Raw genomic sequence first — 20552 nt, forward strand, 5'->3', positions numbered from 1 at the left:
TATGATGAGAATCTGGGGCTTTCCCACAGAAGCAGAGTCGGTAGAGGAATTTCTGGTACCACCTGAGTTCTTCCCCTAGTCTTTTCACTCATCCTCATGTGATGCTCTATCTGCTTCCTCTCCCCTTTGTCTCAGAGTTAGGTCTGCTTTTAGCCTCGATCACCGAAATTCAACATACAAGGTTTGGGTGGGCTTGTGGGTGGCCAACACAGTTAGAAATTACAGTAAGGAAAGCAGAAATGATAAACTGTTTTTCAAAACTCCATCAAAGTGATTACATAGTCTATGCAGCCAGGCACAAGGTATGCCATGACATGAAACCTTGATCAAAGTATCCCTGTGGCTCTATTCCCTCTATCTCAGAAACATTCTAAAGGAAGTCATTGAGTTAAAGTATAACAGTGGTTTCACCAAGTTAATATATTTCCCAAGCTGGATTCAGAGAAAGTAGGAAAATCTTAGAGCTGGAAGGCTCTGCTATAGACATATTAATGGTATGCAGTTACAAAAGACCGAATACGAAGAATCACCATGCAACCAAAACAACAAAACAAGAACATGAAAAATGACAGACTATTTACTTACGGACGATACACTGATTTCCACCAGGTAAGGTCTTCCATCCAGGGCAACAGTAAGCATTGTAACGTGATCCACAGACATTAGGTCTGAAACAAAAACAAAAAAAATTCAATCACGAGAATTCCATACTTTAAAAAAAAAAAAAAGAATATATGACCAAATAAAAGGAAAAAATTCCTGAGTTATTAGAACAGTATGAATCTTTGCAGACAAGAAAAGTAAACTCATGGGACTCAATGCTGGCTTGGTAGTTTGGGACATTTTAACACAAGATACCAATACAGATATGCTTAATATCACCTATGCATACAGCACATCAGGAAAATAAAAACCACAGGAACAAAATGCAGTGCTTTCTATCACAATGCACAGATATAAAAAGTTATGGAGCCATATGAGACTAGTTTAAACAATAAATGTACCAATCTAGTTAAGAAAAGTCATCATAAAATCTACTGAATGTAAGGTTTTATATTTCTATTCATTGAAGTTGTGTATATTTTTTCCTATGGCCCAGCTACCCTGTAAAATGTGACCACATTCTTCCTTTCACCAGAATTACAGGAATGCACACCCTGACATTAGAAAAAAAAAAAAAGCCAAAACACGTAAATATTTCTTTAGCCAAAATTTGGAAACATAGTTGATACCAGCAGTTACAGGAAAATAAAGCCAATGTCACTCTGGCTTCCTTGTTTACAGTTCATCACATGTCTTGGAGCAAAGCCTCCATTCAGGATACATTCAGGATCCAAATGATCCTATTTAACAATTTAAGGGAGCAACTGGGTAAAGATCTAACAAATTTTACACTGGAAACTAAGGCAGAGGGTATAACACACAGAGACCCCAAAGAAACCATTCATTCATTTCATTTTGCCACGTCTGAGGGCCTAAACCTTGATGCCAGTTCCTCGAGTTCAGGGGCTGATAAGGCAGGTCAAAGGTTTTGCAATCAGTTTCACAAACTAGGAGCTATTCCAAGGCTTGCTGGTATAAATACTGCAGTCCCATAAGTATAAGCCTTTAAGAACAACTGCAGAGCTAAAATGCATACCTGTATATGCACAGAACCCTCCTGCATTTCCTCTGAACTCACTACTTTAACCAAATGCAGGATTGGGAAGTGAGGTAAAGTCTTTGCTCTGTCCTGTACTCTCTTTACAGCCCCAGAGAACCTGGAATACTCTGCAGGGAAAAATGTACACTTCAGACCAACTGATGCTGAGGTCAGAAAAAGAAATAGGAAGAAGGATGGAGGAGCCAGGGAGAGGGTCCCAAATCCATACCCAAAAGCCCACGGCTTCTCCAAGGCTAGACAGAAAATGATTGGATAGAGGCTTAATATGTGCATGACGTTAGGACCTCTCTGAGCCTTATTTTATTTCTCTACAACTGGGATAATGAAATGTCTGCCTTGTCCACATTGTGTGTGTGTGTGTGTGTGTGTGTGTGTATCAGATGAAATAATGAACATGAAAAGCTTACATATGAAAAGGACAATGAAAACACACAGCAGCATTGTGGTGGAATCATCTTCTGACCTAAATTAGCTACTCAGCCAAAGGAACCATAAGAGATTAAGGAAGAGAGAAAGACTTTATTAGGAATTCTAAGCCAAAGGCTCTCAATTCTTTTTCCCTCCTGTGACAAAGTAGTGCCCCAAGCTTCAGTTCAGAGTGCCCAGAACTTCCTAGGGCTACTCAGAATCTTAGAAAGGGGAGTGAGAGGAAAAGATAGGGTAGAAGGCTGGGGCAGGAGGACACCCAAGCTTCGTAAAAGTTCCCTCAATCTAAAATGACAATCCAGGCCAAAGTCAACCACCTCAAACCTTCCCCACCAACAGCCCATTACAACAACTCCACTGGATTCAGTCCAACCCCAAATCAAACCCTGGAATAACTTCAGAGGATCCCTAAGCCTTTGTAGGGTGTCTGCTGTTGGAGTAACTATGTTTTTCAGACAAAAATCAGGATATATTGTCTGACAAGGAGTGTATTTATGGAGTAACAACACATATAACAGGGTAAAAAAGCTAAGAAAAAAAGAGTCCAGGATCAGTCCTAACAGTCCTGCAAAGCAAGATATTCAAAATATTTTCCAAGGTACATGAAAAATCACAATAATATAGACATTCTTTACTGTTTCCTCAAACTTTAGAATCAACCTACAGACAAAACATGAAAGATGTTACAATTTACAATGGTTACAAAACAAAACGTAAATATTTTAAACCTTTGTGTATCATAAATCAAGAAACGAGTTGGAAAGAAAGGTGTGGAGAGAAATAAAGCAATTGATCCAAGAAATAGAGGTTTAGATATATAATGTTTATAAGTACCAAATGATTATAGAATGGCTAAAAGTCATTCTATAATTATTTTAAAAATATGAAGAAGAAGAGAGAGTAAAAGGTATAGATCTAAGTGAGCTATGTCCCCATCTTTCATGGCAAGAAGCCAATAGGTACTATTTAAATCTAGACATAGAAGCACAAACACGGAACATGGTGTCATGGGGATAAATGTGAGAAGAACTAAAAACAGAAATGGTTAAAACTGGTTGCCTTAAGAGATGAGGATCTGGGGAAGTAGAGAGTTCTTTTGCTTTCTCAATTAATGCCCATCTATAACTGTTAATTTCTTAAACATGTGCTGTTATACTTTGATCATCATCCTTTATTTATTTATTTTTCTTTAATTTTATTTTACCAATTTTTTTATACGGGAGATCCTTATTAGTCATCAATTTTATACATATCAGTGTATACATGTCAATCCCAATCGCCCAATGCAGCACACCACCATCCCCACCCCACCGCGGTTTTCCCCCCTTGGTGTCCATACTTTTGTTCCCTACATCTGTGTCTCAATTTCTGCCCTGCAAACCGGTTCATCTGTACCATTTTTCTAGGTTCCACATGTATGTGTTAATATATGATATTCGTTTTTCTCTTTCTGACTTAACTTCACTCTGTATGACAGTCTCTAGATCCATCCACGTCTCTACAAATTACCAGATTTCATTCTTTTTTATGGCTGAGTAATATTCCATAGTATATATGTACCACATCTTCTTTATCCATTCGTCTGTCGGTAGCATTTAGGTTGCTTCCATGTCCTAGCTATTGTAAATAGTACTGCAATGAACATTCCGGTGGATGTGTCTTTTTGAACTATGGTTTTCTCTGGGTATATGCGAAGTACTGGGATTGCTGGGTAATATGCTAATTCTATTTTTAGTTTTTAATGGAACCTCCACACTGTTCTCCATAGTGGCTGTATCAATTTACATTCCCACCAACAGTGCAAGATGGTTCCCTTTTCTCCACACCCTCTCCAACATTTGTTGTTTTATAGATTTTCTGATGATGCCCATTCGGACTGGTATGAGGCGATACCTCATTGTAGTTTTGATTTGCATTTCTCTAATAATTAGTGATGTTGAGCAGCTTTTCATGTGCTTCTTGGCCATCTGTATCTCTTCTTTGGAGAAATGTCTATTTAGGTCTTCTGCCCAATTTTGGACAGGGTTGTTTGTTTTCTTAATACTGAGCTCCATGAGCTGTTTATATATTTTGGAGATTAATCCTTTGTCCATTGATTCGTTTGCAAATATTTTCTCCCATTCTGAGTGTTGTCTTTTCATCTTGTTTATGGTTTCCTTTGCTGTGCAAGAGCTCTGAAGTTTCATTAGGTCCCAATTGTTTATTTTTGTTTTTATTTCCATTACTCTAGGAGGTGGATCAAAAAGGATCTTGTTGTGATTTATGTCAAAGAGCGTTCTTCCTATGTTTTCCTCTAAGAGTTTTACAGTGTCCGGTCTTACATTTATGTCTCAAATCCATCTTGAGTTTGTTTTTGTGTATGGTGTTAGGGAGTGTTCTAATTTCATTCTTTTACATGTAGCTGTCCAGTGTTCCCAGCACCACTTATTGAAGAGACTGTCTTTTCTCCATTGTATATCCTTGCTTCCCTTGTCATAGATTAGTTGACTATAGGTCCGTGGGTTTATCTCTGGGCTTTCTATCTTGTTCCATTGATCTATGTTTCTGTTTTTGTGACAGTACCATATTGTCTTGATTACTGTAGTTTTGTAGTATAGTCTGAAGTCAGGGAGTCTGATTCCTCCAGCTCCGTTTTTTTCCCTCAAGACTACTTTGGCTATTCAGGGTCTTTTGTGTCTCCATACAAATTTTAAGATTTTTTGTTTTAGTTCCGTACAAAATGCCATTGGTAATTTGATAGGGATTGTGTTGAATCTGTACGTTGCTTTGGGTAGTACAGTCATTTTCACAATCTTTATTCCTCCAATCGAAGAACATGGTATATCTCTCCATCTGTTGGTATCATCTTTAATTTCTTTCATCAGTGTCTTATAGTTTTCTGCATAGAGGTCTTTTGTCTCCCTAGGTAGGTTTATTCCTAGGTATTTTATTCTTCTTGTTGCAATGGTAAGTAGGAGTGTTTCCTTAATTTCTCTTTCAGATTTTTCATCATTAGTGTATAGGAATGCAAGAGATTTCTGTGCATTAATTTTGTATCCTGCAACTTTACCAAATTCATAGATTAGCTCTAGTAGTTTTTTGGTGTCATCTTTAGGATTCTCTATGTATAGTATCATGTCACCTGCAAACAGTGACAGTTTTACTTATTTTCCAATTTGTATTCCCTTTGTTTCTTTTTCTTCTCTGATTGCCGTAGCTAGGACTTCCAAAACTATGCTGAATAATAGTGGTGAGAGTGGACATCCTTGTCTCGTTCCTGATCTTAGTGGAAATGCTTTCAGTTTTTCACCATTGAGAATGATGTTTGCTGTGGGTTTGTCGTATATGGCCTTCATTATGTTGAGGTAGGTTCCCTCTATGCTTTCTGGAGAGTTTTTATCATAAATGAGTGTTGAATTTTGTCAAAAGCTTTTTCTGCATCTGTTGGGATGATCATATGGTTTTTATTCTTCAATCTGTTAATATGGTTTATCACATTGATTAACGTATATTGAAGAATCCTTGCATCCCTGGGATAAATCCCACTTGATCATGGTGTATGATCCTTTTAATGTGTTGTTGGATTCTGTTTGCTAGTATTTTGTTGAGGATTTTTGCATCTATATTCATCAGTGATATTTGTCTGTAAGTTTCTTTCTTTGTAGTATCTTTGTCTGGTTTTGGTATCAGGGTGATGGTGGCCTCATAGAATGAGTTTGGGAGTGTTCCTTCCTCTGCAATTTTTTGGAAGAGTTTGAGAAGAGTGGGTGTTAGCTCTCCTCTAAATGTTTGATAGAATTCACCTGTGAAGCCAGCTGGTTCTGGACTTTTGTTTGTTGGAAGATTTTTAATCACAGTTTCAATTTCATTACTTGTGATTGGTCTGTTCATATTTTCAATTTCTTCCTGGTTCAGTCTTGGAAGGTTATACCTTTCTAAGAATCTGTCAATTTCTTCCAGGATGTCCATTTTATTGGCATAGAGTTGCTTGCAGTAGTCTCTTAGGATACTTGATATTTCTGCAGTGTCTGTTGTAACTTCTCCTTTTTCATTTCTAATTTTACTGATTTGAGTCCTCTCCTTCTTTTTGTTGATGAGTCTGGCTAATGGTTTATCAATTTTGTTTATCTTCTCAAAGAACCAGCTTTTTGTTTTATTGATCTTTGCTATTGTTTTCTTTGTTTCTATTTCATTTATTTCTGATCTGATCTTTATGATTTCTTTCCTTCTGCTAACTTTGGGTTTTGTTTGTTCTTCTTTCTCTAATTCCTTTAGGTGTAAGCTTAGATTGTTTATTTGAGATTTTTCTTGTTTCTTGTGGTAGGCTTGTATAGCTATAAACTTCCCTCTTAAAACTGCTTTTGCTGCATCCCATAGGTTTTGGATCATCATGTTTTCATTGTCATTTGTCTCTAGGTATCTTTTGATTTCCTCTTTGATTTCTTCAGTGATCTCTTGGTTATTTAGTAACGTATTGTTTAACCTCCATGTGTTTGTGTTTTTTACGTTTTTTTCCCCTGTAATTCATTTCTAATTTCATAGCATTGTGGTCAGAAAACATGCTTGATATGATTTCAATTTTCTTAAATATACTGTGGCTTGACTTGTGACCCAAGATATGATCTACCCTGGAGAATGTTCCATGCACACTTAAGAAGTGTAATCTGCTGTTTTTGGATGGAATGTCCTATAAATATCAATTAAATCTATCTGGTCTATTGTGTCATTTAAAGCTTCTGTTTCCTTATGTATTTTCATTTTGGATGATCTGTCCATTGGTGTAAGTGAGGTGTTAAAGTCCCCCACTATTATTGTGTTATTGTCGATTTCCTCTTTTATAGCTGTTAGCAGTTGCCTTATGTATTGAGGTACTCCTATGTTGGGTACATATATATTTATAATTGTTATATCATCTTCTTGGATTGATCCCTTGATCATTATGTAGTGTCCTGCCTTGTCTCTTGTAACAGTCTTTATTTTAAAGTCTATTTTATCTGATATCAGTATTGCTACTCCAGCTTTCCTTTGATTTCCATTTTCATGCAATATCTTTTTCCATCCCCTCACTTTCAGTACAAACGTGTCCCTAGGTCTGATGTGGGTCTCTTGTAGACAGCATATAGATGGGTCTTGTGTTTGTATCCACTCTGCAAGCCTGTGTCTTTTGGTTGGAGCATTTAATCCATTCATGTTTAAGGTAATTATCGATATGTATGTTCCAATGACCATTTTCTTAATTGTTTTGGGTTTATTTTTGTAGGTCCTTTTCTTCTCTTGTGTTTCCCACTTAGAGAAGTTCCTTTAGCATTTGTTGTAGAGCTGATTTGGTGGTGCTGAATTCTCTTAGCTTTTGCTTGTCTGTAAAGCTTTTGATTTCTCCATCGAATATGAATGAGATCCTTGCCGGGTAGAGTAATCTTGGTTGTAGGTTCTTCCCTTTCATCATTTTAAGTATATCATGCCACTCCCTTCTGGCTTGTAGAGTTTCTGCTGAGAAATCAGCTGTTAACCTTATGGGAGTTCCCTTGTATGTTATTTGTCATTTTTCCCTTACTTCTTTCAATAATTTTTCTTTGTCTTTAATTTTTGCCAGTTTGATTACTATGTGTCTCGGCATGTTTCTCCTTGGGTTTATCCTGTATGGGACTCTCTGCACTTCCTGGACTTTGGTGGCTATTTCCTTTCCCATGTTAGGGAAGTTTTTGACTATAATCTCTTCAAATATTTTCTTGGGTCCTTTCTCTCACTCTTCTCCTTCTGGGACCCCTATAACACACATGTTGTTGCATTTAATGTTGTCCCAGAGGTCTCTTGGGCTGTCTTCATTTCTTTTCATTCCTTTTTCTTTAGTTTGTTCCACAGCAGTGAATTCCACCATTCTGTCTTCCAGGTCACTTATCCATTTTTCTGCCTCAGTTATTCTGCTATTGATTCCTTGTAGTGTAGTTTTCATTTCAGTTATTGTATTGTTCATCTCTGTTTGTTTGTTCTTTAATTCTTCTAGGTCTCTGTTAAACATTTCTTGCATTTTCTCGATCTTCGCCTCCATTCTTTTTCCAAGGTCCTGGATCATCTTCACTATCATTATTCTGAATTATTTTTCTGGAAGGTTGCCTATCTCCACTTCATTTAGTTGTTTTTCTGGGGTTTTATCTTGTTCCTTCATCTGGTACATAGCCCTCTGCCTTTTGTCTATCTTTCTGTGAATGTGGTTTTTGTTCCACAGGCTGCAGGACTGTAGTTTTTCTTGCTTCTGTTGTCTGCCCTCTGGTGGATGAGGCCATCTAAGAGGCTTGTGCAAGTTTCCTGATGGGAGGGACTGGTGGTGGGTACAGCTGACTGTTGCTCTGGTGAGCAGAGCTCAGTAAAACTTTAATCTGCTTGACTGCTGATGGGTGGGGCTGGGTTCCCTCCCTGTTGGTTGTTTGGCCTGAGGCAAGCCAACACTGGAGCCTACCTGGGCTCTTTGGTGGGGCTAATGGTGGACTCTGGGAGAGCTCACGCCAAGGAGTGCTTCCCTGAACTTCTGCTGCCAGTGTCCCTGTCCCCAGGGTGAGCCACAGCCACCACCCGCCTCTGCAGGAGATCCTCCAACACTAGTATGTAGGTCTGGTTCAGTCTTCCTGGGGTCACTGCTCCCTCCCCCGGGTCCCGAAGCGCACACTACCTTGTGTGTGCCCTCCAAGATTGGAGTATCTGTTTCCCCCAGTCCTGTCGAAGTCCTGCAGTCAAATCCCACTAGCCTTCAAAGTCTGATTCTCTAGGAATTCCTCCTCCCATTGCCAGACCTCCAGGTTGGGAACCTGATGTGGGGCTCAGAACCTTCACTCCAGTGGGTGGACTTCTGTGGTATAAGTGTTCTCCAGTCTGTGAGTCACCCACCCAGAAGTTATGGGATTTGCTTTTACTGTGATTGCAGCCCTCCTACCATCTCATTGCGGCTTCTCCTTTGTCTTTGCATGTGGGGTGTCTTTCTAGGTGAGTTCCAGTGTCTTCCTGTCGATGATTGTCCAGCAGCTAGTTGTGATTCTGGTGTTCTCACAAGAGAGAGAGCACGTCCTTCTACTCCGCCATCTTGTTTCCTAATCCTCGCACCTTCTTTTCTAGGAAGATTTTCCAATCTTACCTTCACCTTTGGGAGCTCCTCTTCTGAGTTTCTAAAACACCCTCTATCATCACTTTTCATAGTACACTGTAATTTTTAGTTAACTTTCCTGTAGATTTTTAGTGCTTTGGGAGCAGGCATTTTATTTTTACATCTCTGTCTCCTGATACACAGTAGATTCTGGATTCATTCATTGAGTGAATCATCATCTTTTATTTAAAGTAACAATTTTACTTTAAAAGTATGAACTTCTTATCTCATAAACAGGTGCTTTCTGCTTCATTAGAATGAGGCATTCACAGCTCCCTTTCATTAGTTATCACATTTTCATTTCACTGAATTTCTTAAAATTCTCTATAATGCTGAATTATGATTTATTTTGTTTGCATGCTCTGACTTTTTTGAGTTTAATAACTTTTCCCTTTTTAATAAGTAATATATATATTTTTTTTTAATTAATTAATTTTATTTTTGGCTGCATTGGGTCTTCGTTGCTGTGTGAGGGTTTTCTCCAGTTGCGGTGAGCGGGGGCTACTCTTCACTGCGGTGCACGGAGTTCTCTTTGAGGTGGCTTCTCCTGTTGCGGAGCACGGGCTTCTGACACACGGGCTTCCGTAGTTGTGGCTCGCAGGCTGTAGAGTGCAGGCTCAGTAGTTGTGGCGCAAGGGCTTAGTTGCTCTGAGGCATGTGGAATCTTCCTGGACCAGGGCTCGATCCCCTGCATTGGCAGGTGGATTCTTGACCACTGCGCCACCAGGGAAAGCCTAATATATTATTTAATTTCAACCAACATCGTCAAATGACAATTGCTTTAATCTCGTTACCATTCATTCTTCAACAACACTAAATACTACTACGTCTTGTGGCTTAATGCAAAGTATTAGAAAGATGTAAGATTTCTCCTCTGCTGACTTTGGTTTTCAGAACTGCAAACTAACAGAACATGTTCAAAGAAGCTGGGTGGCATTTGTTCTACTTACACACAGAAAAAAACACCTTTAATTCTAGAAATAAATGAATGTCTTATTTAAGTTGGAAAGTTCTAAGATATGTAAAGTCTAAAGTAGACGAGTTGGATGATTTCCATTCTAAAAGATTTTACTCTAAAGTTTCAGCATGAAAATCATTAACAAAGAAGACAAATCATTAATGGAGTTACTTTTTTGTGTAAATCAAAGTGTAGCAATCATACCTCTTCTTCTTCCTTTTCACTTCATCCGCCATACCTACCAACCCACCACCAAAAAAGAGTCAGAGATAAAGCTCCATGCAAGTGGCAGTGGCATTCTTCAAATTAAAGGTAAAATTCAAAGGGAAAAGATATAGTAAGTGCTAAAGATACGCTATTTCATCTTCATAGAAACTCTTTGAGCTAAACCTTACTATTACCGTTTTAACAGTAAGGTTTAACAAACTAGCCAAGGTCCCATAGCTTGGAAGTAGAGAATGGAGTTTGAACTCATGAAGTCTTATTCTAGAGTACACTGTCTTAGTCCCTAGGTTAAGGCAAAGATGTATTTAGGGGAGATGATGATATTCGCCCAGTAGCATTCCTGGTGGCATAGATAACAAAAATCACAAAATGTCCATCAACTGACCAAAGATTAAGCATAAACGGTTTTTACCTGTATCTTAATAGTTTATGGGGGGAGGGCGAAAATATGTTTAGATTTCACTTTACTGCTATACGTTCCATTTTTTTCAATTACTAAGTCTTTGTCTGTAACTTTTCTTACCAGTTGCTTTGAATGTTGTGCTCTGTAATAAGCCAACTCCAATCACTCTGGGGGCTGGGTGAGCCTCAGCAGGCTGGATATTTGGATCCAGTTCAGACACAGCACTCAGAGATTGTGTGGGCTAGCTAAAGCCCCTCTCAATGGAGCAAACAGCTGGGCTCTACCATGTATGACCACATCATTGCAAGAATTAGCCTCAGTGCAAGATGTCTGCAGTGTGTCCACATTCCTTAGCCAACCCACTTCTGCAAGTCTGGCCTGTCTTTCAGCAAGAGAGCCTTTCTGCTTCCTATCCCAAGTGCAAACTCCTTTTCAAACATGACCAGGGTAATAAAGACAAATTCAAGGAGCTCTTATTTCATATACATGAGTTTCTCAGCTTGTGAAGTGATAAAACCTTGGGCAAGGAGAATAACAAGCATTAGGTAAAGGTTAATGAGATGGACCCTGCTCTGTGAGTTGCCTGCTTTTTTGACCTTTAGGCAGAAAAGTTATGATTTAGCCCTCTTGAGTATAAGCGTGGAGGGGTATCAAAAAGCATATGCCTCCCACATAATGATGGGTGCCCAAATGCCCATGTAACATGTCTCAAGGTAAACATCCTAATATCCCACTGTTCCAGAGTTTAAAAATGATCATAACTTTCACTGTCAAAAATGAGATACATAATGAAAAAACTATAAAACACAAATGAGCTACATATATTGTGAACCACACATCGTTATTTTATTAGTTCTTTGACAAATTTTATCAAGGTAAAAAGAAAAACCATGAGTGCTATCTGATAAAGGGATCCACTCCTTCAATAAACTTTGCAAACACTACCCCCTTATTTTATTTCCTGTATTCTGGCCCTCTTCACAGCCGAAGGCAGAGGTCACATCTCCCAGCAGTGATCTGAATATCACATGTGACTGTTCCAGCCCATCTGCCCGTCACAACAAGTCAAGTAATGAAACTTCAAACCCCGGTAGTGAAGACAGCTTCCAGGGCCTCCTCAAGCTTCAGCCGGGCTCTCCAGAGCCAGGGACTCATTTGTGGATTGTCTGAGTCAACACTGGCTGGGACACAGACAATCCTGGTTTTCTCCTTTGAAGACTCAAGCCAGCCAGCCAACCTCTCTAACCTACCTCATGTAGTTTTTCTTAATTAAAATGATCTCAAAAGGAACAAGAAGAAGAACCATTCGTATTGTGGTTTGCAGGAGCTTTACCCCCTTCTTGCTCTCTCCCATCTCTGGTAGATTGGTGACTCCATTATCCTTTCCTCCAAAGTCAATGTCTGCTCTCAAGACTTCCTTCCCTCCCTCCCTCCTCTTCTCTTCCCTCCTTCCTTCCCTTTCTTCCTCCCCCTCTCTTCCTCTCTTCAGTTCCTACCATCAGGACATCTAGAATCAAATGTTCTGTGACTACCTCAAACTCAAGGTATCCAAGATCACATAACTCATCTTCCTGTGTAGTCAGTAAGTTCACTGCTGAGCACACAACAGGGCACATGAATAATCATCTTGTCCACCAACACAAAGCCACTCAACAATATTTAGTGAGAATCTATTATGTGTTAGGCAGTGTGTTAGATAAATAAAAGTGACTAAGACAAGTATATCTAACACCCAGACCTAACACTTGGTTTCTAATACCATTCTCCAATAAAAGGAACCAGGGCTCCTGGGAAACATGGCTGACTCCAGGACTGGGCAAGAAATGTACAAGGTGAGTGTGGAGCATCTTGTGGTGACAGAAAGTAAAGAAAGTAAGAAAGTGCCAAACAAAGAAACAAATACCCACAATGATGGGGACATGTCAGGGATATAGGAGCCAAACCAAGAGCTCCCAGTGGCCAAAGCTAGAACCATTCAAGTAACAAAATAACAAAAGTAGTATTGGATTATAATCCAAAGTATAAAATAAATGTCCATGAGTCCAGACTGATAAATAAATAATTGAGTAAATAAATAAATGGTAGAAAAGAGAGAAATCTCTTGTGCTGGCAAATTCCAAATGATTAGATACTCTGCCTTCAAGAAGGTGATGCATAACTCCCTACGCCTTAAGTGTGAGCTGTGCATAGTGACTTCCTTCCAAAAGAATCCCAATTAAGGGATAATCTACAAAATTCCTGATCAACAGTCCTCAAAACTGTCAAGGTCATCACAAATAGGGTAAGTCTGAGAAACTGGCACAGCCTAAGAAGATATGATAACTAAATGTAATGTGGTATCCTGGATGGGATCCTGAACATAAAAAAGGACATTCAGTTAAAAAATCAGTTAAGCTGAATAAAGAATGGACTTTAGTTAACAAAAATATATCAGTATTGGTTCATTAACTCTAATAAATGTATCAAACTAGTATAAGAGGCTAACAGCAGAGGAATTTGTGTCCAGGATATATGGGAACTCTCTGTATTATCCTCGTGATTTTTCTGTAAATCTAAAACTGTTCTAAAATTAAAAGTTTACTAAAAAGTAAAATAACAATAATATTTTTACCATGCAATTATAAACAAACTGTTACATTCCCCCCAAATTGACTAAGACATAGTCCTTGCTCTCAAAAGAAGATGGACCCGTACGCAAAGCCTGTCAACATGACAGGTAAAACACTGACATCAAGGTCTGCCTGGGGAGCTAACAGAGCACAGAACAAGGGTGTTTAGCCTCATCATCCAGGGTAAGCATGGAAGGGGACTCTCTGAATCATAACTTGATGCTTCCCAGTTGCTAAGAGGGGTCACTAGTTTTATTTCATCCCACTGCTGGGATGAAATACTCTTAAATTCCCTGACTCCATAAGTAAATCCCTTGTCCAAATCCTGGTGTTTCACTGTTGGACTAATACTACATTCTGCTTTTCCTGGCTTCCTAGTTCCTCTCTACTCCGTTAGGACAATGGAGCTAAGCATGTTTTCATGTTCACCATGCTTAATTCTGTTCTCCTCTGATCCAGAGATGGATCTTTACTCTCTGTAAAATGTGAAACATCTCACTATTAGCTTCAGATCCCCACCAGGTAGGCCTGTCTTACCTGCCCACTCTCATCACCATCAACTTCCACCCTCCTGCCCTGCTTCTTCTCTTCACCGACTCAGTGGTCTGTCAGGCACAAGCCCCCTCCTCCAACACACACACACTAAATCTAAACTCTTCTTCCATCTTTATACTAGCTCTTCTATCTTTCCCGTTTAATGTATAATTCCATCCCCCTCCCCCCGCAGAGTGTTAATCCCTCCTCCCTGATTAATCCCACCATGTTTCAACCTACCAACACAATTCCAGACACACGTCTCATAAACCTACACATGCTATATTACAATTATATACTTTAAATAATTTTATGTCTAGAGTCTCATCTGTGAAACCTGCCCCCAGCCCCTCTGATCCCAGTCTAACAGTTTTTCAAGCAGAGAAACCATGCTTGTTATGCCTAGAATATCTTGGAGTCCATTTAGAAGCACACAAGATAACACTGACTAAATGCCTTAGTAAGTACAAAGCACAATTAACAAAGATGAACTTTGGTGTCATAAATAGTCCATCTGTAAATGCCACCAACATGGAGAACTAATAGAACTATTTGTTATAAGCGAAACTATTTAAGGGAAGAATATTTCCTGCTTATTTGAAAGGTTATAGACAGTTAAATAGTAATGCATAAAGGTTTCATGCCTTGATTATTTTGCTGATCTTCTGATCATTAATTTATTCTAAACAGTGAAGTTATCAATGTTTATAACTCAGGGATCAATATATTTCCTTCGAGAAAATACAAAACCAATGTAGAGAAAACATTCATATATAAATATCTGATTCTACTTATTTATTTAGCAAAAGAAAATCAAAAATCCCGAAGGCAACTCAACTCAACAAAAGTTTTAAGTGTATTTTCTTAGGGCAGTTTGTTGCGACTGATCAAAGTCATCGATGGAGCCAGAGAATGTGATGTGTGGCCAATTCCAAAAGACAGCCATCACAAAGCTCACCAGGCAGCCTTGAGAGGTTCCTCCAGATGTGCTGCTTGAACGGAGGCTTTTCCCACGGTGATCAGGGTAACTCAGCCCCGGACAGCACAGAGAGGGTGTGGCCTCCACAGTTTCATTTGCTATATACCCTAAGTTGTGTTTTTGTGGGAATTTTGTGTTGATCAGAAGAAACAGCTCAAGAACTTAAGAGCCAAAGAATTTAGGTCACCATATTGGGGACACACACACACACACACACACCCTCAGCCTTTCTTAGCTAAGGAAACAGAGAGCTGCCAAGGCAGTTCCCCAAATTCGGGAGGTCATTTTGGAGTGGCGGCCAACTTAAATCCAGTTGGAATCTTTTATAGGTGACTGGAACGTGCGCATGTGTGTGCTTTTCTTTGAAATAAAAAAGGAAGAATTTAAGGCCACAGGGTGCACTGGAACAGGAAACTAGAGATTGAACCGTGAAGACCAGAAGCACATGGATGCGTGCAGCAAGTCCTAATTCCACTGATACATGGGGCACTTTCTGCCTCTGGTACTGTGGATTGCACAATACTGAGAACACAAAAGTCTGCACAGACTACTAAATAACCTGTGCGGCCTCGTAAGCTTCTAAAGGCAATGGTTTGACTAACTTGCTGTCATAGTAAACTTGCACTAGACCTACTTCTCTCTAAAGCAAGGAATCTTTGTCTGGCCCTCTGGCATCACACCCCTCGTTGGGTGTACAAAAGGGACTGCCATCTAAACATGGGGAGAGGTGTTATTTGTTTATGAAGTTGAAACTTTACTATTTGATTCTATAAGGATGAGGAGGGATTTCCTCAAGACAGATTAAAAAAAAAAAAAAAAAAAAGTGTGTCTCAAAATTGCATCTCTCCAGCCTCTACGAGGATTTAACCAGTGGTATCACATAAACACGTGATGCCTCTAGGGAACTGCTTCCCAGAACTCTGCAATCCCTTCGATTTACCTATGAGTTCAAGACCAGCAATGATGTTGTCTTAGACTGGGATATTTGCTCCATTTACTCAAGTCAAAGCTATACTGTACTTTTGTAAAGGGTGGGCAAAATTCTAGAGATGATTGAAATACAAACAAGTAAAGTAAGCAGGTGATCCAGAACAGGCAGGCCCAGGATGGTGTCTATGGAATTCGCTGCTCCCAAGTTCCAACTGGTCCCTTTCCACCTCTTTACCACCCACAGAAGAAACAGGGAATTGAAACCATGACTCTCACCACTTCCCAGAAGTTCTCAGACCAAGAGCTCTGTCCAGGGAGATAATATCTTCTGAATGTACTGGCAGCGCCAGTAAGAGACAGGAAAACGGGCCAATGGGGTCAGGCTTAGGCGAAAGAATGGCATACTTCAGGAGTCGGGAGTGCAGGGTGATTCAAAACTCCAGTTCCAAGTACTGGCAGCTCCCAACTGACAAACAGGTAGGGCTCCAAAATGTCACTTCTATACTGGTATTTAGAACTTGGAATGGCTTTTCCAATAGAAACAATGTTAATAGGTGGTGGTTTGGTCCCCAGTCTAGCCAAATAGCAGCCTCTCAGCTACATTATCAGCTAAATAGGCTATTGTAGGCTGGTCTGGGAACCCGACCACAGACTTAAAATGCTGTTTTTATGGGAAAACACATTCCACGGCAGGCAACCAGAGGAAAAATTGGCCACTCAAACCCATGGTCCCTGCAGCTACAGCAAGCTGCCCGGTGAGCTGTGAGTATCAACCACCTTCAACTCAGGCCACTCCACACAGTCCTTAGAGGGCAGCCAGAATGGAAGCCTTCCCAGCCCCAGGCCCAGTGCCATCCCCCACCCCCAACAGGAGCCCATTAGGGCCAATATGGGATAGCCCTAAGTCTATAAGTCAGGAACTTAAAAAACGGGGAGTAATTGGATATTCTAATCTTCAACGTACCTGAATTATTTTACAAACCAGAAGATCCTACCTCACCAGGAACTATGATATAAAATCAGGACCCAGGACTAGTTCACAGACCAAAGGGTTCAATGAGCCATTTCCAAAAAGAGTAGCTTCCAAATGAAGCAAGGGAGCAGGTCAGTTTTGAACTGTATTTAGTGGCTTCCCTCTTGTATTCAAGTTATGTGAGCGTTTCAGATCCCCTGGAACTGAGTAATTACCCTCTCTTTTAGAATGTGAGCTCTTTAAAGACAGAAAGTTCAGATTTATCTTTACAAGCCCAGCACCTCACACAATACCTGCATCTTAAATGGTAAATGAAGGTTTAGGATTTCAAATGTACTTCCAATTAAGACAACCTAAGTTAGACAGAATTCTGTCAGAGTGGTGAGGATTTCATTTAACAAAAAGATAAATATGTTTATAAGAAATTAAATAATAAAATAAAGGGATGAAAAAGATAATTTCTAATAAGAAATCAATGTCATTTCATCCACGTTTTTAAGTTTAAAAAATTAAAATGAAAAATCAAATACATAACAAAAGACACACATAAATGGAATTCATGGGGTATGACAGTAAAATTTTTCCATGTTTCTGATGGATCATTTAGAAATATTTTACAGTTTCAAAAGCTTTGGAGATCTTGTATCTCAAACTCTTATTTCACAAGTGTCAACCGGCAATGGGTCTTTTAAAAACATTTCTCTAGGAAACCTTATCATCAGAACAGAGGCAACATTGTTGCTAAGGAACAACAAAAAAAAAAGGACAATAAATCATTGATAGAGTTTAAGTTTCTAAAAAGGCAGAGGAAGCTAGTTAATGGCATGCCATAGTTGAGATTATTTCATAGAAATTAACAATTCACAATATTAGGAATTAAGAACTTGACGAAGTTTTTTTTTTTTAAGCTTTTCAATTGAGGTAAGGTTGTAAGCATTTATGTTTAAACTTTTGGATATTGGAACAATTTTAATAAAAACAGTCTAATTTAAATTTGAGGGAAGCTGACTGAATCAGGAATTTATCTAGTCCATATGAAATCACCATGTAGAATAAAAATAATAATTAGCAATGTTTAGAGAGCTTTATAATTTACAAAATTATTGTGTGACTCTTCCCCAAAATCCTATCAAGAATATGCATTGCTGTGCTCATTTTCAGATGAGGAACCTAAGAGTCAGGGAAGTGAAGTAATTATTCAAAGGCTACACAATGGAAACATGTCATAAATCACTAATTAAAAACCAAAAGAATTTATTAATAAAACATTCCAAGGCTAGTACTAAAGATTTTTAGAGATTGGAAAAGATGTTTCCATAAATACCCCAAAGAGAATGTGTTCCTTTATATAAACTCATTTGTGCATAATTTTTTGTGCTCTGGTTTTCTTTTCTTAAGTCTGCAAAAACAAAAATTTTAAGCAGAACTCACAAAGTATATTGGAAAAGGAAAGCAATGGTAAAAGGAATATATTTTTTTTTTTTTTGCGGTACGGGGGCCTCTCACGGTTGTGGCCTCTCACTGTTGTGGCCTCTCCCGTTGCGGAGCACAGGTCCTGGACGCGCAGGCCCAGCAGTCATAGCTCACGGGCCCGGCCGCTCCGCGGCATGTGGGATCTTCCCGGACCGGGGCACAAACCCTGCATCGGCAGGTGGACTCTCAACCACTGTGCCACCAGGGAAGCCCAGGAATACATTTTTAGGAACATTCACTCCTACAGACTGGTACTTCTGTTTCTGAAAGTTTCTACATGGTGAATATCCTGCCCTGTTCCCTCTGGTAAAAAATATCTCTCAGCTCTTAACATGTGCAGTGTTTGGGGGAGTGGTGGATGGGGAGCAATGTAGAGATTCAAAATGTGGATAATTCAACACTTACTCATAGCTGCTACTGGAATGTGTTCTGTGTATACAGTTGAACACAGCTACATCTTGTCTTTTGAAAAGTAGCTTCAAGCAAAACCATCAGGTCATGCAGGCACTATCTGACCTGGCTTAGGAAGACAATAAGCGGCACAAAGGCCAGGGTGACCCAGATGATGTTCTAAAAAACTCTCCAGATTCACATCTCTATGACTTAATTCAGAGGCTGCTGGCACGCTGTCCATTACATGGAGAAAATGGCAACTCTCATCCCAAACACCAGCACAGCTCTTCCCTGAAATCCGATCTGAAAGATATCCCTCTCCGCCTGAGTGATGCCAGCAGTGTCTTCTCAATACCTTTTGGGCTCTGGAGAAGGTGTGACAGCATTGGTGTTTCATCAACAAGCAGAGTGGGTGCTAAATACTAGCCGACACTTGCACATAGTGACAACCTCTGAGAAGGAGCTGCTGCTGGCACATCCATCCCATTCTACCTCCTAACATACCTAAACGGTTTCCAGATCTTCTCTACAGCAGCTCCCAAAGACAAAGCTTCTGTTTTAAAATCAGTTTCCCAGGGAGTTTGACACCAGGTAGTAGAAATATGTCAGGCCCCGAAGAATGGCATACATCTTTCACTGACATGAAACACACGGGAAGTGCAGCTTGTATGCTAGTGCGAGCACGCGCACGTGCGCGCGCGCGCACACACACACACACTATCCCCCACAAACACTCAGAGTGAAGCTACTGGAGCAGCTCTAATCCCTTTATACCTTTCCCAAGGGGATCTGGGTATACCAGTGTTTTTCAGAATCTTTCATTTGAATCACTAAAGCTTATTAGTATTAGCTCCTATCTATTTTTGATTGCTTTTTCCAGTTTTATTGAGATATAATTGACATACGGCACTGCATAAGCTTAAAGTATATAGTATAATTATCTGACTTACATATATTATAAAATGATTGCCACAATAAGTATAGTTAAAAGCTCCTATTTCTTAAATAAAAAGAGCATTCCTGAGAAAACAATGCTGAAATGAGGGTACAAACATTCCCTTCTGAATGTTAAAATATCTGCAAACATCTTCTTTCCACTCATTGTCCAAAATCTCACCAACTTTTTATAACCCCTTGCCTGAAACTCCTACTCAATGCAGCGCAAACTCCTACTCAATACTTGAGTCATGGAGACTCAAGTCTCCGTCTTGACTCGCACAAAAGATCATGGGCTGACAGGAGAGGAATGAACCCTTGCAGAATTATATCCTTCCTTGTCCGCCCTCTCAAGTGCCTGGCTCCTTCTGTGTAAATTTTCCACAGTGTTACACCTCATAATTGCTATGCCTAGCATTAGATATTGAATAATCCTTCCACAACTGTCAAAGTCATGGGTCAGTTTAGACAAGTGCAGAAAAAGCATGTCTGACAGCATTGCAGACATTGCTGGCTGTGAGGCATCGAGCATAAGTTTAAAACTAGATGTAAAACTTTCCAGTACTAATAAACCAATAAGAAATGACAGAATTCAAATATTCCCATTCTGCTACCCTAATAAATTAATGGACCTCGACAATGATCCTCAATGGCTGCTAACGTCACAAAAAGAGAGACTAGCAGACATGATATGCCTCCGAATGGAAGTACAAACACCACTTATAAAGTCTTCTTGCCAAAAAGTTGATTCTGAATTGAATCAAGCTTCTAGCTCTGGCTAGCAAGTCACAGCAAATACAGGGAACAGAGGAACACAATAAGCACCACCACCACTGGGAAGCAGTTATCAACAGACTGTAAGAAACCCTGCAGCTGTGTACCCCAAGTGTGGTCCAAGGACAGGCCAGTGCCGGTCCACACACTATACATTACTAA

General features: G+C 39.6%; 1 protein-coding gene across 2 annotated transcripts in view; it reads right to left on the reverse strand.

Moving 5' to 3' along the window:
* Nucleotides 1-20552, reverse strand: part of FBN1 (fibrillin 1) — a gene marked incomplete at its 5' end in the record, with an annotated part of 252802 nt that overhangs the window by 216703 nt on the left and 15547 nt on the right. For both annotated transcript variants that reach the window (XM_082647206.1, XM_082647205.1), the window contains one exon: nt 586-668. In XM_082647206.1, coding sequence (XP_082503332.1) covers nt 586-668 — 83 coding nt within the window. The remainder of the gene's footprint in view (nt 1-585; nt 669-20552) is intronic.

The sequence above is a fragment of the Grampus griseus genome (assembly GCF_964374135.1).
Source record: "Grampus griseus genome assembly, chromosome: 2".
Taxonomy (NCBI): Eukaryota; Metazoa; Chordata; class Mammalia; order Artiodactyla; family Delphinidae; genus Grampus; species Grampus griseus.